Below are 18,411 nucleotides of genomic sequence, written 5' to 3' on the forward strand. Positions count from 1 at the left end.
CACTTGCCAATACTTCCTACCCCTCAACAATGGCTACCCAATCAGATAATGCTGGACAACAAGGCAGCAATGTATTATACCAATTGACGAAGAGGAGCAAGATCACTGTCCTTATGCACAAAATCTATAAAACTATGGAACAGGTGCTTATTACATCGCATACACACTTCAGCGATGTGTCTGCCAGTCTACAGAACACTGTGGCAGATTCCCTTAGCAGACATTTCTGCATCGACCATGAATGGGAGCTGAACAATGAGGTATCGCAGAAGATGTCTTACCAGAAGTCATCCAGAAATGGATCTCTGTGACACTATCCAATATGAAGCACAGGTGATTCTGCTCAAGGGGAGGGTGCAGCTACAACTCAGTGAGAAATACCTTACTAATGACTTGGCCTCACATCCTGCTATATGCTTTTCCCTCAATGCCTTTACAGCTTGAGTTCAAAAACATAGAGGAAAAAAAGAGAAACTAGTACTCCTCCTTGTAGCGCCATCCTGGCTGAGATGTGTGGATCCCAGAGCTGGTTTGCATGTCTCTGCATTCTCCTCTCTGCCTTCCCCTGATGCCAGCTCTCCTTACCCAGGAGTCAGGATCAGTCACCACCCCAGTCTCTTGGCGCTTCACTTCCAAGGCATAGCTACTTGATGGGTCTCTGTCATAGAGCTGGTCTGCTCCCCGCTTCTGTCCTGTCAAAGAGCCAGCTCCACAGTGGGACCTCAGCTTAGTTCTCAGTGCTCTAAGGAAACCCTCATTTAAGCCAAGGGGGAGTGCCTTTCTTCATTTGTCCCTCAAGACTTCATTCCTCATAGCCAGTACCTCAGCCAGAAGAGTACGAGAGCCTGGAGTCTTGATGGCTGATCCATTGTACATGGTGTTCTACATTCTTAAAGCAATACACACCCTCACTTCCTTTCTAAAGTTTTTTCTGAGGCCTGGTCTACACTGGGGAGGGGATCGATCTAAGTTATGCAACTTCAGCTACGTGAATAACGTAGCTGAAGTCGACGTACTTAGACCTACTCACCGCGGTGTCTTCATTGCAGTGAGTCAACTGGTGCTACTCCCCCATTGACTCCGCCTGCACCTCTCGCAGCGGTGGAGTACGGGAGTCGACGGGAGAGCACTCGGGGGTCAATTTATCGCATCTAAACTAGATGCAATAAATCGACCCCCGCTGGATCAATTGCTGCCCGCCAATGCGGCGGGTGGTGTAGACATACCCTGAGTTCCACATTAATCAGAAAGTTCATCTATTGGTGTTTTACCCACAAGTCTTGCTTTGAGAGAAGAAGCAAGCCTCCATGCGCTTTATGTTAAGAGCTCTAGCCTTTCTTGATGGGACTAGGCCCTTTCAGGCTTCCCCTAGACTCTTCATCTCCATTGTAGAATGAATGAAGGGGCATCCGATCTACACCCGAAGACTGTCCAGAAGGGTTGCAGGATGTATCTTGTCCTGCTATGAAACCTCGGGGGTTCATCCCCTCTGAGGGTAACTGTTCACTTCATTAGGACTCAGTCTATCTCTGTAGCCCTCCTAAAAATTTACCTATTTCAGACATTTTCAGGGCAGCCACTTGGTCTTTTGCCATACACTTTTTACCAGCATTATGCTCTGATGCCTGCTTCCAGAGCTGACATGACTTTTGGTGATGCCATCCTGTGATCCATACTGAATCCACTTCCTCAGCATTCTCTCCATGATGGAGGTAGTGCTTGGGAGTCTTGTTACGTGGAGCACCCATAGTATTTGCAGAGGGAGAGGTTATTTATCTTGTACAGTAACTTGAATTCTTCACGATATGTCCCTACAGATGCTCCAGTATGCTCTGCCTCAGAGTTATATTGGACTTTCATGGTTGAGAAGGAACTTGAGTTGTGAAGGGTCCACCCCTCCTTGTATACCCTTGTACCACAGCATGAGACTGCCTAAGTGCAGGCGTGGACCTGCAGACATTGCTGACTAAAATCTTTCATCAAGAGTTCATGGGGGTGCACACATCCTGATGTGGAGCACCCATAGACACACACAGATCTGGAACTCAAGTTATTGTACAAGGTAACTAACCTGTCCTTCTCCTTGAGGGATGGGAATTGATTGCAGTGAGGCAATTTGAACCCCTAACTAAAAATGGGTATTGGAGGGTGTGAGGCCCAAATTTACTTGGAGCGAAGATCAAAATTCTTCTTAGAAACTTGGACACCTGGAAGTAAGTCCAGAGGTAGTGGCTAGAGATATTAAGCCATTTACTCTATCAGTCACAGTTCTATTGTGGACCAGATCAGTTGGCTGATACTTCCAAGATGTAGTCCTTCAGTTTTCACAGAATCCACCAACCTCAGAAAGGGGAGAAAGCATGGAGTGCTGGCTCCCTCTACTGCTAACCACTGCATGCATGCTGTGGTTAACTGCTTACCCCAACACAGACCAGTCACAACACTCCAACTCCTTGAGGTCACTTGAGTGTGCGTGAGGCATCTGAGACTACGTACTGATGGTTTTGAAGAAAACTTGAGATATCAGTGCTCAGTAGCCTTGCCAACTAGGGTCTGCTGAGTCAATAGGGGTGGGATGAATACTTGGTCTGTGTGTGAGTAGTGCTTCCCCCCCTCACCCAAGTCTTTCAGGTATGAACAATTAATATCTAAAATGGTAGCTTATCCTCAACCGCCCTCACTTCTTGTCTGTTGCAGCTCCACTGACTCCAGTAGTGCAATGTTAAACGTAGTGCATATATTTAAAGTGCTAAAACTCTCTAATAGTTACTGTGCCAGGGCAACACCTCCTGGCTGCTCTGGGAATTAGCGCCTTCCAAGTCTGATGCCCCCTTCTGCTACTCATTCGTGCATCCTGCCATCTCTCTCTGCAGCTCAGAATGCTCTCTCTTCATGGCCAGGTTACTATAGTCTTCACCTTCCAGGGTATCAAAGTCCCACTGGACAGTGATCCCAGTCCGTGCTGCTTCCCCCTGTGACTGGTAGGGGAACCTGGGCCGGCCCTCTACTCTGGGTTCCAGTCCAGGGATGCTCTCTGACTAGCAACTGTGGTCTGTTTCCTCTCAGACCCTGTCGCTCTTTCCCTGGACTCCTTTCTGCATCTTCTGCTTCCCCCTTTGCTGGGTTTAGCAGCCAAGACTCCCTCCTGCCAGGGAGTGACTGCAGGCTACTTTAACTCTGTAGCCACAAACACACCTTTCTTCTCCTAGGGAGTGACTGCTGCCAACTTCCTGGCTTTATATCAGCCCCACTTGTGTGTTCTTTTCTGGGTCCATCTTCAATTGGCCTTTCAATCGTTGACTCTCCCCCAGGTACAGCTTTTTCAGCAAACTAACCTAATTTAATCTGCTCTGCCTTATGTGAGGTGAACACCCCATCAACTTTACCCATAGAAATGCTGTGAATTATCCCTTAACAGCACTGACCTAAAGAGGAGCTAACATTGCCCAACTGCCAGTATTCAATGTTTGACTGAATAGCAGAAACGACTCTTATATTCTAGCAGCAGGCTGGACATAAAAGCTGCAGTGAGTGCCTCTCCTGCAGTGCTGCTGGTCCTGTTCAATAGGGCATATTTGAAAGGCAAGGAAGATGCTGAGAGAGTTTTTCACCTGGTACAATTTGATGGAAGATCTACTTAGATGCCCATACCAATTTCCCCCTGTATGCAGTGAGAAGCCCTGAAACTAATTGGAATTACAGGAGGAATGTGTGGATGGTTCAAAGCCCCACATCATCAGAAAAGTGCTTCAGCGGTGTAACCTCTGACCTAACTTTCTTCCCTGTGCTGGCCAGGACACAATCAGAATAGATAAGTTTGCATAGGGATAGAGGAGCTAGGTGAGCCATTCACGCTTTGCCTGAAATCCTCAGAGTTCTCTAGTGCAATCAAAAAATGCTGCTTTCTTCTCAGAGGGTGAAACTGCTTGGGAATACTTCAGATTAGATACTGATTGACATAACTGATACAACAACAAGGGCTCCCTGATGTTCGCAGGACCAGCCTAGAGGGTTAGCCAAGACGGTCTGTATTTGTCTTGTACAGTGCTGAGAACACTGTCAGCTTTTACCTGCTTCAGCCCTTCCTGGCTTATGTTGTGTGGTATGCAGTGTCATTCTGTTACCCTGAAAATCAATGAAATTGGGCAGGGGAGTGGAACCCCGCTCAATCCTCTATCTGTCTTTTTGTATAGAGGGCTAATAACCTTTGAACGAGCGCCCCAGCAAGATACAGATACAGTTGGGTTTTCTTTCTCTTCTTTCCCAAGTAAGAAGCAGAATATGTAGAGGACCATGCAGCATTTTTCTATGAAGCCTTCTAGAATAATTAACTCACTAAGATGGTCTGGGAGTCCATGGTGATGGAGAAATGCATTTTAGCTATGGCTTACAGAAATTATTAACTAAGCTTCCCTTATCTCCTGTAGTAAGATTTTCTGACCCATCCTCTCCTCCAGACGGAGAAAATGAATCCAAAATATCCATTTAATTTGAAATTGGATGACTTATTGTGTGAAAAACTGAGACTGCCACATTTTGCCCCTTTGATTTCCTTGCAATCATTTCAAGTTTGATCAGGAGACCACACTCAATTTCCTGACTCTTGGGAAAAGGGCCAGTGGATGTTTAAGGATTAGACAAGTTGCCATAATCACTGTTGTACCACTTAAAGCAGCAGTTTTCAAACTTCATTGCACTGCTGTCCCCTTCTGACAACAAAAATTACTACATGTCCAAAGGAGCAGGGACGGAAGCCTGGGCCCGCCCAAGCCCTGCCACCCCGGGGGGGGGGGGCGATAGCCAAAGTTTGACCACTTTGGGGTGGGGGTGCAAAGCCAAAGCCCAAGGAGTATTCAGCCCCAGGTATGGGGCCTGTAGCGTGAGCCCTGCTGCCCAGGGCTGAAGCCCTCAGGGTTTGGCTTCAGCCCCGGGTGGCAGGGCTTGGGCTTTGGTTTCAGACCCCAGCAAGTCTAACACCAGCTCTGGTGACCCAATTAAAATGGGGTTCTGACCCACTTCGGGGTCTCGATCCACAGTTTAAGAACCCCTGACTTAACCTTATGGTGGCACTTTCAGCACGAAGCTAGAAGGCATTGCATCGGTTCATTACTAACTTAGAGGGAAGAATGCTCACCATTCCTGCAGTGCCTTTGTTTGTTCCTTAGACTTATCCAAAGTTGGATTCCAGTTACTACAGTTTAGGACGGGGTGGGCAAACTATGGCCCGCGGGCTGGATCTGGCCTCTGAGCCATTTTAAGCCAGCCTGCAAGCTGGACCACGTGGTTCAGCCCCGCTCCGGGCAGGGTGCTGGGTTGGGGTTTTAAAAAAAATTTATTTGAAATTGACAACCTATGTTACGGATTATTATATTATATAATATATAATTTATATTAAAATTTAAATTGCATATAACAATAATATTAAGCAGTACATGTTTGCTGCCAAGTGTTAAAGAAAGTCAAACTGCTCAACTGGAGGAGGTCACTGGCTAAACACCTGAAACCAGAGTTTGTTGAAGTGCTAAACCAGCCTTTGACAGCACTAGCCTCTTCTGCAAGTGCAGAGAGAATATTTTTTTAATTTCATTTTATTCAGCTAGTTCAGCTCAATGACTAGTTCAATAAGAAACCAATTAGTAGCTGGAAAAGCTTGTTTTCCTCTTCCCATCTATGAATAAAAATAAGGTGTGAGGATGAGATTTGTTAGTTCTAAAATCTTGAAGGACATGGCGAACTGAAACAATCAGTTCAATTTACTAACTACGATGAATACTTCCTTTATTTCATAAATCAGTTAGTTTTAAATGCAAAACATTTTGATGAACTTTTCTTATACATCCATAAAGTAGTTTTAGTTAATTAAAAAAAAAAAATACTGTTTTTGTGCATTTTTAGTTGATTTAAATTTCCTTCTAAATAGAACTTTACACAAATCACAAGTAAAACATTAATCATCTAGTAAATATGAAATGCATAATTCACCATTTTCTAACAATAAATTAGGGCTGTCAAGTGATTAAAAATTAATTGCGATTAATCGTGTGATTAAAAAAATTAATCCCGATGTTAAACAATAGAGTACCATTTATTTAAACATTTTTGGATGTTTTCTACATTTTCAAATATATTGATTTCAGTTACAACACAGAATACAAAGTGTACAGTGTTCACTTTATATTTATTTTGTATTACAAATATTTGCACTGTAAGAAACAAAAGAAATAGTATTTTTCAATTCACCTAATACAAGTACTGTAGTGCGATCTCTTTATCATGAAAGCTGAACCTACAAATGTAGATATATGTACAAAAAACCCTGCATTCAAAAATAAAGCAATGTAAAAGAGCCTACAAGTTTTTAGAGCCCACAAGTCCAATCAGTCCTACTTCTTGTTCAGCCAATTGCTCAGACAAACAAGTTTGTTTACATTTCCAGCTTCTAGTTTACAGTGTCACCTGAAAGTGAGAACAGGCGTTTGCATGGCACTGCTGTAGCCGGTGTCACGAGATATGTATGTGCTAGATGTGCTAAAGATTCACATGTCCCTTCACGCTTCAACCACCATTCCAGAGGACATGCTTCCATGCTGATGACAGGTTCTGCTTGATAACAATCCAAGGCAGTGCGGACTGACGCATGTTCATTTTTATTATCTGAGTCAGATGCTATCAGCAGAAGACTGATTTTCTTTTTTGGTGGTTCGGATTCTGTAGTTTCCACATCGGAGTGTTGCTCTTTTAAGACGTCTGAAAGCATGCTCCACACCTCATCCTTCTCAGATTTTGGAAGGCACTTCAGATTCTTAAGTCTTGGGTCGAGTGCTATAGCTATCTTCAGATATTTTACGTTGGTAACTTCTTTGCATTTTGTCAAATTTGCAGTGAAAGTGTTCTTAAAACAATCAATATGTGCTGGGTTATCATCCGAGACTGCTATAACATAAAATACATGGCAGAAGGCGGGTAAAACAGAGCAGGAGACATACAATTCTCCCCCAAGAAGTTCAGTCATAAATTTAATTAACACATTTTTTTTAATGAGCGTCATCAGCATGGAAGCATGTCGTCTGGAACGATGGCTGAAGCATGGAGAGCAGGACCAGCTCTAGGCACCAGCAAACCAGGCACGTGCTTGGGGCGGCATTCCGGCCACCTTTTTCTTGCTCAGGCAGCATTCCGGCGCTTGGGGTGGCAAAAAACCTAGGGCCGGCCCTGATGAAGAGGCATATGAATCTTTAGTGTATCTGGCACATATATATCTTGTGACACAGGCTACAACAGTGCCATGTGAATGCCTGTTCTCGCTTTCAGCTGACGTAATTAAGAAGGTTTCAGAGTAACAGCCGTGTTAGTCTGTATTCACAAAAAGAAAAGGAGTGCTTATGGCATCTTAGAGACTAACCAATTTATTTGAGCATAAGCTTTCATGAGCTACAGCATCCGATGAAGTGAGCTGTAGCTCACAAAAGCTTATGCTCAAATAAATTGGTTAGTCTCTAAGGTGCCACAAGTACTCCTTTTCTTTTTGTAATTAAGAAGTGGGCAGCATTATCTCCAGTAAATGTAAACAAACTTGTTTGTCTAAGCAATTATCTGAACAAGAAGTAGGACTGAGAGGACTTGTAGGCTCTAAAATTTTACATTGTTTTGTTTTTGAATGAAGTTATGTAACAAAAGAAGCTACATTTGTAAGTTGCACTTTCATGATAAAGAGATTGCACTACAGTGCTTGTATGAGGTGAATTGAAAAATACTATTTCTTTTGTTTATAATTTTTACAGTACAAATTTTTGTAATAAAAATATAAATTGAGCACTGTACACTTCGTATTCTGTGTTGCAACAGAAATCGATATATTTGAAAATGTAGAAACATGCAAAAATATTTAATAAATTTCAGTTGGTATTCTATTGTTTAACAGTGCGATTAATCGTGATTATTTTTTTTAATTATTCATTTTTGAGTTAATTGCATGAGTTAACTGCGATTAATCGACAGCCCTGTAATAAATATAAAAATTAAGAAGGTAAGTTTTGCTATTTAATTGCTTTAATAAATATGTATAAATCTAGTTTATCCACCTGGTTAGCAAAAAATAGTACCAAATTTAGTGCAAAGGCTATATTTAGTTGCAAATAAATGTATTTTAATGATTATCAACCAAAGAGAATCAGTATTTCTTTAGGAAACTAAAAAGGACAAATATGAAACATTAAAATTAATTACTTTAATTGCCTTAATTAAATCAGTCCACCCTGCCACATAGGATATGGGACAACCAGTTGCCAATGTTCAATTTGCAGCATCTGTCAAAGAAACTAATAGAACATTAGGAAAGGGATTGATAATAAAACAGTAAATATCATAATGCCACTATAAAATTCATGTTTTGCTGACACCTTCAATACTGTGTGCAGTTCTGGTTGCCCCATCTCAAAAAAAGATATATTGGAAATGGAAAAGGTACAGAGAAGGGCAACAAAAATGATTGTGGGTATAGAACAGCTTTCATATGAGGAGAGATTAAAAAGACTGGGCCTATTCAGCTTGGAAAAGAAATGACTAGGGGGTGCATGATAGAGGTCTATAAAATTGTGAATGGTATGAAGAAAGTGAATAAAGAAATGTTTTATTTACCCCTTCACAGAACAAGAACTAGGGGGTCACCAAATAAAATTAATGAGCAGCAGGTTTAAAACAGCAAAAGAAAGTACTTCACACAGTGCACAGTCAACCTGTGGAACTCATTGCCAGGGGATGTTCTGAAGGCCAAAAGTATAACTGGATTCAAAAAAGAACTAGATAAGTGATGGAGGATAAGTCCATCGATGGCTATTACACAAGATGGTCAGAAATGCAACCCCAATGCTCTGGGTGTCCCTAAGCCTCTCACTTCCAGATGTTGGGACTGGACGATTGCCCTGTTCTTTTCATTCCCTCTGAAGCACCTGGCATTGGCCACTGTTGGAAGACAGGATACTGGGCTAAATGGACCATTGGTCTGACCCAGTATGGGTCTTATACACTGCCCCAGCAATGGCTTGCATTCCTTCTTTCTCAGTCACTTGGAAACTGGATGCATTCCAGGGGCTCAGAAGTCAGAATATTGAGTGCACGTTGTGGGATTTTAGGTTCAAGATGGGGTAATGTTGACAGATAAGGGGTTGGGGGAGGTCTGAACTAAGTGTTCAAAGTTGTGGGCTCAGCATTTAGGAGTGTGGGATCTCTCCCTGTCTTTCATGTGGTGGTTGTTTGTTTTTTGTTTTTTAACCACAGATTTGCCTGTCCATAACCTGGTGTTAAGGAACGAATCTATCCGTTGCTGGAGCAACATCCCATTTATCACCATTCCCCTCAGTCGTACACATGGCAAGTCATTTGCACATCGCAGTGAGCTGAAACATGCTAAAAGGATTGTGGTGAAGCTGGGTAGTGCTGTTGTGACTCGAGGGGATGAGTGTGGATTGGCTCTTGGGCGGTTGGCATCTATTGTTGAGCAGGTAACTTTATGGCTAAAAAACCTAGTGCTCTTGCAAACTGGCTAGTCAATGTCTCCTTAAAGTTTGTATATTAAAACTTAGCAGGAGACTTTAACTGCAGCTTTTATCATCATGTGGCAAAACTGAGCTGTATGCAGAGGGGGAAGATGTAGTGAGGGAGACATGTGGCCTAATATATGTAGAGTGGTGCAAGAGGAGAACCTGCAGTATGCAGAAATAAATGTAGTGGGAGTTCCTGCCTTCAGCTGGAGGAGGAAGGGCCATCAGGGAATGGGGGAGAACGTTTTGTCCTGGGATAAAGTTGGAAGTGAGTATCTCTTGTTGCCACTTCTTTTGTTGAAAAATACCTGTGGAGTATAATCCCAGTGAATAATGTTCTATCAGGGCTTCACTGCTGATGTTTAAATTGCTCTGTCTGACACCTGGATTACACAGTAACTGGCACTTGATACATATGAATGTATAATAATTGAGTTAAATAAAACTCATCCATATCCGGTTAAAATTCTGGTTAAAAAACTCTGCCAGTTGGCATCTAGTGAGTTGCTCCTACTTCTGCTACATTGATGACTATTATCCTAACGGGCTCTCTTCCCAGAATGCTGCATTGCTTTGTGAATCCATCCCCTTTCTCAGTGCCTCACCCACTTGGCTTTTCATTCTAGTGACATAAGTTTAGTTAACATCTTCCCCTCAAAAAAGCTTAGCGTTAAAATGCAGTTACTTGGATTTATGTTGGGGATGCTTATGAAGATTGTGGAAGATTCCCATGGTCTGTTCTGAAGACTTGAGTAGGGTTTCTCCCCAGTGGCCTGTGCGATACTTCTCCTTACCCATGAGCAGATGTGATATACTGGGTAACCCCACAAACTAGTCTGAGAGAAATATTCCCACAAGGTAATCTTAGCAGAAGGAAGGTAATAAGATAGACCCAAGAGGCAATTGCGTAAGAAGGCAGCACTGACATTTCAGTATCTGTACTAGAGTTCATGTACCAGTGAGGAGTAATGTCTTTTGCGTCCCTTGGATATGTGCATGTTTCCCTTTGGAAAAGCCTCTGAAGACCTCTTTTATTTTACATGCACCAGGAATGGATGGGATCCATATAGTAATTTGCTTGTGTTGCCTGAAATGAAACAGAAACCTAGCTGTAGAGGGACAGATCTAGTGTATACTTGATAGGTGTGTACAAAACCTTGTTGCATCAATGAAGTATATGGTACTCGATTTGTGAAAGGAACTACGAAGCCAGGTGTTGGGAGGTGGAAGGGGCAAAGCATGAAGTGTTTGCATGGTATAAGAGAAGACCGATTCTCTACATCTCAGATGTAGCGATGCTGTTTAAATATGAGCTGTGGGCATGGATGGTCGATAAGTCTGGCAATAGGATATGGGCTACTTGCCCTAGACTCTGCTTAAAATCACACCAGCTCTGATGGTGGACAAACTGGCTGCCATCTGATGCCTATCCTATGGCTTGATTAGTCCAGGTGCTTACATTAGAAAAATTGCTACCATGATGGGGTCAAGTATAGCAAGGGCCATACAGGTTCTCTCCTAGGAGCGGGGTATCTTACATTGTTACTTCCTTACTGTATATGTTCTTTGGATAAGCAGAAGACTTCAGTCTCCAGGAATTGATGAGGCACAAAATGCTCTTAAAATATACAAAGAGGGAGAATGGAATCAGTAAGCTAGTAACTTTCCTGCTCTAGGGCCTGATCTTTGATTCTCCACACCTGTAGGTGTCAATGCTGCAGAATCAGGGTCGGGAAATGATGATAGTCACCAGTGGTGCTGTGGCTTTTGGAAAACAGCGATTGCGCCATGAGATCCTGCTTTCTCAAAGTGTGAGGCAGGCCCTGCATTCAGGACAGAACCAGCTAAAGGACATGGTGAGTGGCTGAGGTAGACATCTGCTCTTCTATTAGATGTTGGGCTGAGTCAGCTTATATCCCTTCCTGTCAATTGGCTGACAGTGATGTTCTCTTAATCTTTGAAGGCTATTCCAGTCTTGGAGGCACGAGCCTGTGCAGCAGCTGGGCAGAGTGGACTGATGGCTCTCTATGAGGCCATGTTTACACAGTACAGCATTTGTGCAGCTCAGGTAAGGGACTGCGCTTTCCCCTGCCCTTGCCCTTGCCTGTGGATTGATACTTCAGTCCATCTTTTGGAACCAGTCTTATTAATTCTAGAAGGACCTGTTCCATTCTACTCACTGTCTTCCTAGATTTCCATTGTAATTCCATTTCTGAGAGGTTTAGAACTTGGTTTGAATGATATCCCAACAAAGGAAATTGTTCTGGTAAATATCACTTAAATAAATTTTTATGTTCTAGTTAAAGAAAAAACACACTTTTTGGCTGGCTTTGGACACTTTTTTAAACAATTGTGTATCCCAGACCACCTGGTTGGTGGCCCTATGATAGGCCAAAGAGATGGGGCTGAGGATCAGGAGTGAAGGTCTAAGGACTGAAACCTAGGGTTGTCAATTAATCGCAGTTAACTCAAGCAATTAATGCAAAAATAATTAACTAGATTAAAAAAAGTCACAATTCATCGCCGTTTTAATCGCATTGTTAATAATAGAATACCAATTATAAATATTTTTCATGTTTTTCTACATTTTCAAATATATTGGTTTAAATTACAACACAATAGAAAATGTACAGTGCTCACTTTATTACTTTTTATTATAAATATTTGCACTGTAAAAAGATAAAAAAATAGTATTTTTCAATTCACCTCATACAAGCACTGTACTGCAATCTCTTTATCATGAAAGTGCAATTTACAAATGTAGAATTATTATTAGGGTTGTCAGTTACTTGCAGTTAACACATGCGATTAACTCAACAAAATAACACCTTTTTTTAACAAGGGTTAATCGCACACCTCTGGAGACAGGACTCTGTAGCGGCCGGGCAGGGAGGGAGGCACAGGCTGTGGCAGCAAGCAGGAGGTGGCCGGGGACAAGAGACTCCGTAATATCCAGACCAGATGCTCGGATTAGTGAAATGCTTCGGAGCTGGTCTCACACTCCCATCCCCCGTGATAACTGCTGCTCCCGCTTCCTCCCCCCACCCCGCACTCATGGAGCCGCCTGGGCCAAGCTGCTCTAGACTGGGAGCCTGCCTCTTGACTGCTGTGCAGAGCAGGGGTAAGAGAGGCTGATGTTGGAGTGTCTCCCTTTCCCCACCTGTGTACCTACTCGTCGCTGAGCTGGAGTCAGGGAACAGGGGGAGCCTGTCAGCTGGTGCTGTTTCAGGAGCCATTGTTGCCAATGGCAGCTGCTGTTGGCTGAAAAAGCATTTAGACTCCTGAGTGCTCTGCTTAAAGAGACAGTGCTTCCCCAGCACACACACCACACACACATTCGTCGCCCTCCAGCACACTCGCTTGCGCTCGCTCGCTCTCTCCCTCCCTCCCCCACCCCCCACTGCCCATCTCTCACACTCTCACATCAAACCAAAATCTGAAATGGTGCCCGTGGTGAGCCAGGAGCCACCAGAGGACTCTGGCAAGATGCAGCCCCCATGCGATAGCACAGAGCCCATTTTGAGCCGCATGCCAAGTGCTAGGCACCATGAGCTGCAGCAGAAGTAAGGGTGGCAATACACCATATATGATGTCATCCTTACTTCTGATTGGCTGAACAGGAAGTAGGACTGAGTGGACTTGTAGACACTAAAGTTTGACATTGTTATATTTTTGTGTGCAGGGCAGGTATGTAAAAAAAAAAAAATTCCTACATTTGTAAGTTGCACTTTCACGATAAAGAGATTGTACTACAGTACTTGTATGAAACGAATTAAAAAATTTTTTTTTCAGTACAAATATTTATCATCAAAAATAAGTGAACACTGTACACTTTGCATTCTGTTGTAATTGAAATCAATATATTTGAAATAGAAACTATCCAAAAATATTTAAATAAATGATATTCTATTATTATTTAACAGTGTGATTAAAACTGCAATTAGTTGCAACTATTTTTTTAATGTCCTGATTGATCGCAATTAATTTTTTTAATCATTTGACTGCAAACAAAATTAGAACTGTCAAGCTGAATATAAAGCTCATATGAGAGAGAGAGAGAGAAATGTAAAAAGTGAGTCCTCAAATATGGACTCTCTGTTCATTAACATCTCTTCTGTTCCATATTGTATACACTTAGCCATGAGCCTCTTTTTTTTTTTTTTTTAAACTCATGTTGTAGCATTATTGTTTGAATTGCTGTACTCAGGTACTTGGAGAAGATCTTGCTATGAAGTACAATTATACTCTGCATATATAAACATCTGTCTTGGGCTTTATACCACGGCTATCACCATGTTACCTGAGAACCTAATGTCACCTTCTCTCTCGGTAGACCTGCTCCCTGTATGTGTTCCATCGTACAATATCTACTGAATTCACTGGCTAAAATATACTTATCTTTGCACTGTCTTGAATATGAACACAACTGTCCCACTGTATATTTATAAGGATTAAATTAAGCTCCTTTTAAAATCATTGGACTCCTAAATTAAAATTCCAAAAACTGCTCCAATGTCTCACAGTGGATTCAGTTATACTCAGTTCTCATAAGCACCCAATGTCAAAATAGAGATGGGGAAGAATCGCCTCCACAGGTCATCGATAACTCCCATCCCCTTCTTTAGTCGGCTGCATCCCTACATGTCTGAAAGAAAAGATGGTGTTTGCAGCATGTCCAGAAGGTCAATTGAGCTAGGTTCTGGCAGACCAAGGGGGAAGTGAATTTCAGAGCTGAAGGGACATTGGAGAGTAAATAACCCACCAGCTTTACCTTCCTGTTCAGAGGAAGGAAGTCTAAATTAAGCTTCCCTGTTTATTGTATTTGTGGAGATATTGTATGGGAAGAAAGGGGGTGTCTCAAATAATCTGATCCCAGATGGTCTTGGGGCTTTAAAAGTCATAACCAGAACCTGCATGTGAGTTTCTCAGATTGTTTCATAGAAACTTAGCCAGCCCATGTTATGATTTCTTGGGAAAAAGGCTATTGGGAGATAGCTGTGTATGTCTCATATTCTACAATAAAGAGTGGTCCAAAGAATTAAATTTCTCAGCTATCCTCTGCACCCTTTAACTAACCCCTCTTGCTGCCATGGTGGCCTAGGGAGCCTTGACCGATCTGTTGTGGATGTCTCTTTACTTGCACACTTGGTGGCTGCAGATCAAATTCTTGTTCAGAGTCTTTCTTCTTTTCAGATTTTAGTCACCAATTTGGATTTCCATGATGAACAGAAACGTCGGAATTTAAATGGGACGTTACATGAGCTGCTGCGGATGAACATTGTCCCTATTATTAACACCAATGATGCTGTTGTTCCACCTCCAGAACCAAACAGTGATCTTCAGGGGGTAAATGTGGGTAAAGTATTGCAGTGGGTGGATCCTGCTATTGGACCTGCTAGAGCATGAATGCATGACTCACTAACACTGTAATAACCTAGATATCCTGGAGTGACCAACAGGGGAAATGGAAAATGTAAGAACAGAAAAAAGAGTGATGCTGGGAGCTGAAAGTCCATACCATTAAGCGGAATGGTATGGACAGAGGAATTAGGGAATGGGTACTGACATGGCTTGCTTTTGACAAGGTGCATTGATTTGGATGGGGAGCAGACACTAGCATGGCTTGCTTTTTGCAGCGCACAGACTGATTTTGATAGGATATTACTGCTTGTTTACTGAATGCTAACATTTTTCTCTACTCCATACAAAGATTCCACCCCATAGAGCACACAGCATAATATGGACAAAGCAGTACAGAGGGGCCTGGTAGTACTGATACTTGTTCACTGTAGGGCGCAGTCAGTGTTTGCTAGTTTCTCTCTCCCGCTGGTGTTGCTGACCTCTCTATGTATTTCAGGTTATTAGCGTTAAGGATAATGATAGTCTGGCAGCACGATTGGCTGTAGAAATGAAGACTGATCTCCTGATTGTTCTCTCAGATGTAGAAGGTATGTGATTTACTCCTTTGCCTGTGGTTAAATCAACAATTTCTACCCTATGACATGGTGCTGGGCAAAGGATTACAGATTCACCTCTCTGTCACGCCTGCTCCTCATTAGGGGAACAAATTAGAGCGGGTTGGAGGTAACCTGGCCCTAATTGGGGAGGCAGAGACAGCTGCTACCTAAGTAGCCTGGGGCTGCATAAAAGCCTCAGGGGAAGGAAGCCAGGGGAGAGCAGGAGGAAAAGGAAAAAGCAGGGAATGGAAGCAGCTCTCCCCTGCCTGCAGATGGTGACGGGTTACTTGTACATGGTGAAACGGTGGCGGGAACAAGCCTGAGAATAAAGTGCACCAGTGGTTAAAAAGCCACGGTCTCGGAGTGACTTTGTGAGCCTAGCAGAGGCAGAAGCTAAGGGGGCCCTGCCACACTCTGCTATTTACCCCCATAAAACCTAAAACCAGCGACAAACATGTCTAAGACCAATTCATTCACTTTACTTGTATGTTGTATATTTTTCCATCTTTTTTTTTTTTTTTTGGTCTGTATATGGTCTCCTTTAGAGTGTAAACTCTTCAGAGCTAGGACAAAAACTTCTCTCTGCAACAAGAGCTGCAAAATAAAATTTGGGCACTGGATAAATATCAATTTTTGGCAAAAGGTTGTTTTCCCCTTCAGGTCACATGGACAGTGGTGGCAACCTACATTCTAATTTTGTAACTCTCTGAAACAAAGCAATCAAATGTGCTAAGACATTTTTAGTAAGCCCCCACTGCTGTCTGTCATTCATCATTCCATTATCCTGTAGAGGTTTAGTGATTTCTCTGAATATTCCATTATTTTAAATGGGATAGAAGTTACTCCTACATGGCTGTAATTGCCAGGTTTAGATGAGAATGTGCACTTTTGGGCCCCCCCCCCCCCCCATGCTGTCTAGGTGTTCAAAAGCAGCTGAAGATCCAATGACAACACTGATGCAGCAGGGCCCGCTGTATGCTTTTATATAGTTCATATTTTAACGCCATCCTTGGACTCTTGCACCTCATGCAAGGTGGATTCTCTTCTCGTCTGTGTAAGTTTTTTACCACAGTGACAAGTTGCAGTGTATACTCTGTGATCCTAGCATTGCAGAAGCTGGAGCCACAACAGCTTCCTAATTCATGCTGAACCAACTGCCTGACTCTTTCGTCATTAGCCACTCTTCACATCATCCAGTCAGAATGTGGGAGTGTGATCAAGTCAGGCTGGGAGCAGCCAGAGAGTGGTGGAGGCAGGTATGTTAGCCCTAAAGTGATAAAGGCCCTTTTTCCTACAAGCTGAGAAGGAGTTCCCTCAGGTCAGTTATGGACACCTGAGTCCAATTAAACGCTGCCTGAGATCTTTAAAAGCCCTTGCTCTGGTTAGAGAGGGGGAGGAGAGACAAGCTGTTGCAGGGCTAGTGGCCGCAGGAAGACAGGCTTCTCCAGGGAGAGAGGATGCTCTCCTCCCTCGAGGGGGAAAGCCCCAAAGCTGAGTGCCTGTTTAGGGGAAAGACTGACACCCTGGGGACAAGAGCAAGATAACAGCACCCAAGCAAAGGGGGCAGGGAAAGGTATCCCCTTTTATTTTGTGTTTGTAAATTGGTTTCTTTTTTGTTTGCTGGAGGAACCCTCTTTGGGCCTGTCCTGAGGCCCACCTTGAAAGTACTTGTGATGAGTTGCCCCCCTTTCGGGGTGCCACCTTATGTACTGGGGTACCACTAAGCCTGCCTGTTCTACCAACCTGGGCTCCCACACCCTGTCCTGCCAAGCCAGGCCCTCAAGCCTCCTATAGCACAAAAAGGGACACACCCAGCTGCAGAAAGACAGAAATGTAAATCAGTACTGCATGGAAAGGCTTTCAACTAAGGAATTGCCTAGCACTCAAGTGCACTCCCGCTCTGGAGAGTAAACCCCAAATTGTCTTGCGTTGTGCTTCACCAAGAACTGTACTGTGTAAGCTAATTGAAATTTGCCCTCTCCCTCACTGCGGAGAGAGATATGAACAGCTTTTTGTATTACACAAACTGGGTTTAAAACAAAAATAAATTTATTAAGTACAAGAGGTAGATTTTTTTTTCATAGATTCATAGATACTAAGGTCAGAAGGGACCATTATGATCATCTAGTCTGACCTCCTGCACAACACAGGCCACAGAATCTCACCCACCCACTCCTGCGAAAAACCTCACCTATGTCTGAGCTATTGAAGTCCTCAAATCGTGGTTTAAAGACTTCAAGGAGCAGAGAATCCTCCAGCAAGTGACCTGTGCCCCATGCTACAGAGGAAGGCAAAAAACTTCCAGGGCCTCTTCCAATCTGCCCTGGAGGAAAATTCCTTCCCGACCCCAAATATGGCGATCAGCTAAACCCTGAGCATGTGGGCAAGATTCACCAGCCAGATACCCAGGAAAGAATTTTCTGTAGTAACTCAGATCCCACCCCATCAAACATCCCATCACAGGCCATTGGGCCTATTTACCATGAATAGTTAAAGATCAATTAATTACCAAAATCATGTTATCCCATCATACCATCTCCTCCATAAATTTATCGAGTTTAATCTTAAAGCCAGATAGGTCTTTTGCCCCCACTGCTTCCCTTGGAAGGCTATTGCAAAACTTCACTCCTCTGATGGTTAGAAACCTTTGTCTAATTTCAAGTCCAAACTTCCCAATGACCAGTTTATATCCATTTGTTCTTGTGTCCACATTGGTACTGAGCTTAAATAATTCTAAGTGATTATAAGGGATAGCCAACAGATCAAAGCAGATTACCTTAGTAAATAAATAAAAACCGCAAACTGATCTTAACACACTAGATAGGTTGGATATAAATTAGCAAATTCTCACTGTGAGTGAAAAACAGGTTGGCAGACTCTTAAGTCGCAAGTTGCCTTGGCTTTTCCAGATTTTG

The 18,411-nt window shown here is 42.9% G+C and overlaps 1 protein-coding gene across 11 annotated transcripts in view; it reads left to right on the forward strand.

The window, feature by feature from the left end:
- The window catches only part of ALDH18A1 (aldehyde dehydrogenase 18 family member A1), a 122,952-nt gene that overhangs the window by 44,942 nt on the left and 59,599 nt on the right, over positions 1-18,411 (forward strand). For 6 of the 11 annotated variants that reach the window (XM_037904107.2, XM_037904110.2, XM_043551152.1 and 3 more), the window contains exons 3-7: positions 9,277-9,500; positions 11,246-11,395; positions 11,503-11,607; positions 14,733-14,891; positions 15,397-15,487. In XM_037904107.2, coding sequence (XP_037760035.1) covers positions 9,277-9,500; positions 11,246-11,395; positions 11,503-11,607; positions 14,733-14,891; positions 15,397-15,487 — 729 coding nt within the window. The remainder of the gene's footprint in view (positions 1-9,276; positions 9,501-11,245; positions 11,396-11,502; positions 11,608-14,732; positions 14,892-15,396; positions 15,488-18,411) is intronic. The other 5 variants (XM_043551153.1, XM_043551155.1, XM_027822434.3 and 2 more) reach the window with 3 other exon arrangements.

Source organism: Chelonia mydas, chromosome 7 (genome assembly GCF_015237465.2).
Source record: "Chelonia mydas isolate rCheMyd1 chromosome 7, rCheMyd1.pri.v2, whole genome shotgun sequence".
Taxonomy (NCBI): Eukaryota; Metazoa; Chordata; order Testudines; family Cheloniidae; genus Chelonia; species Chelonia mydas.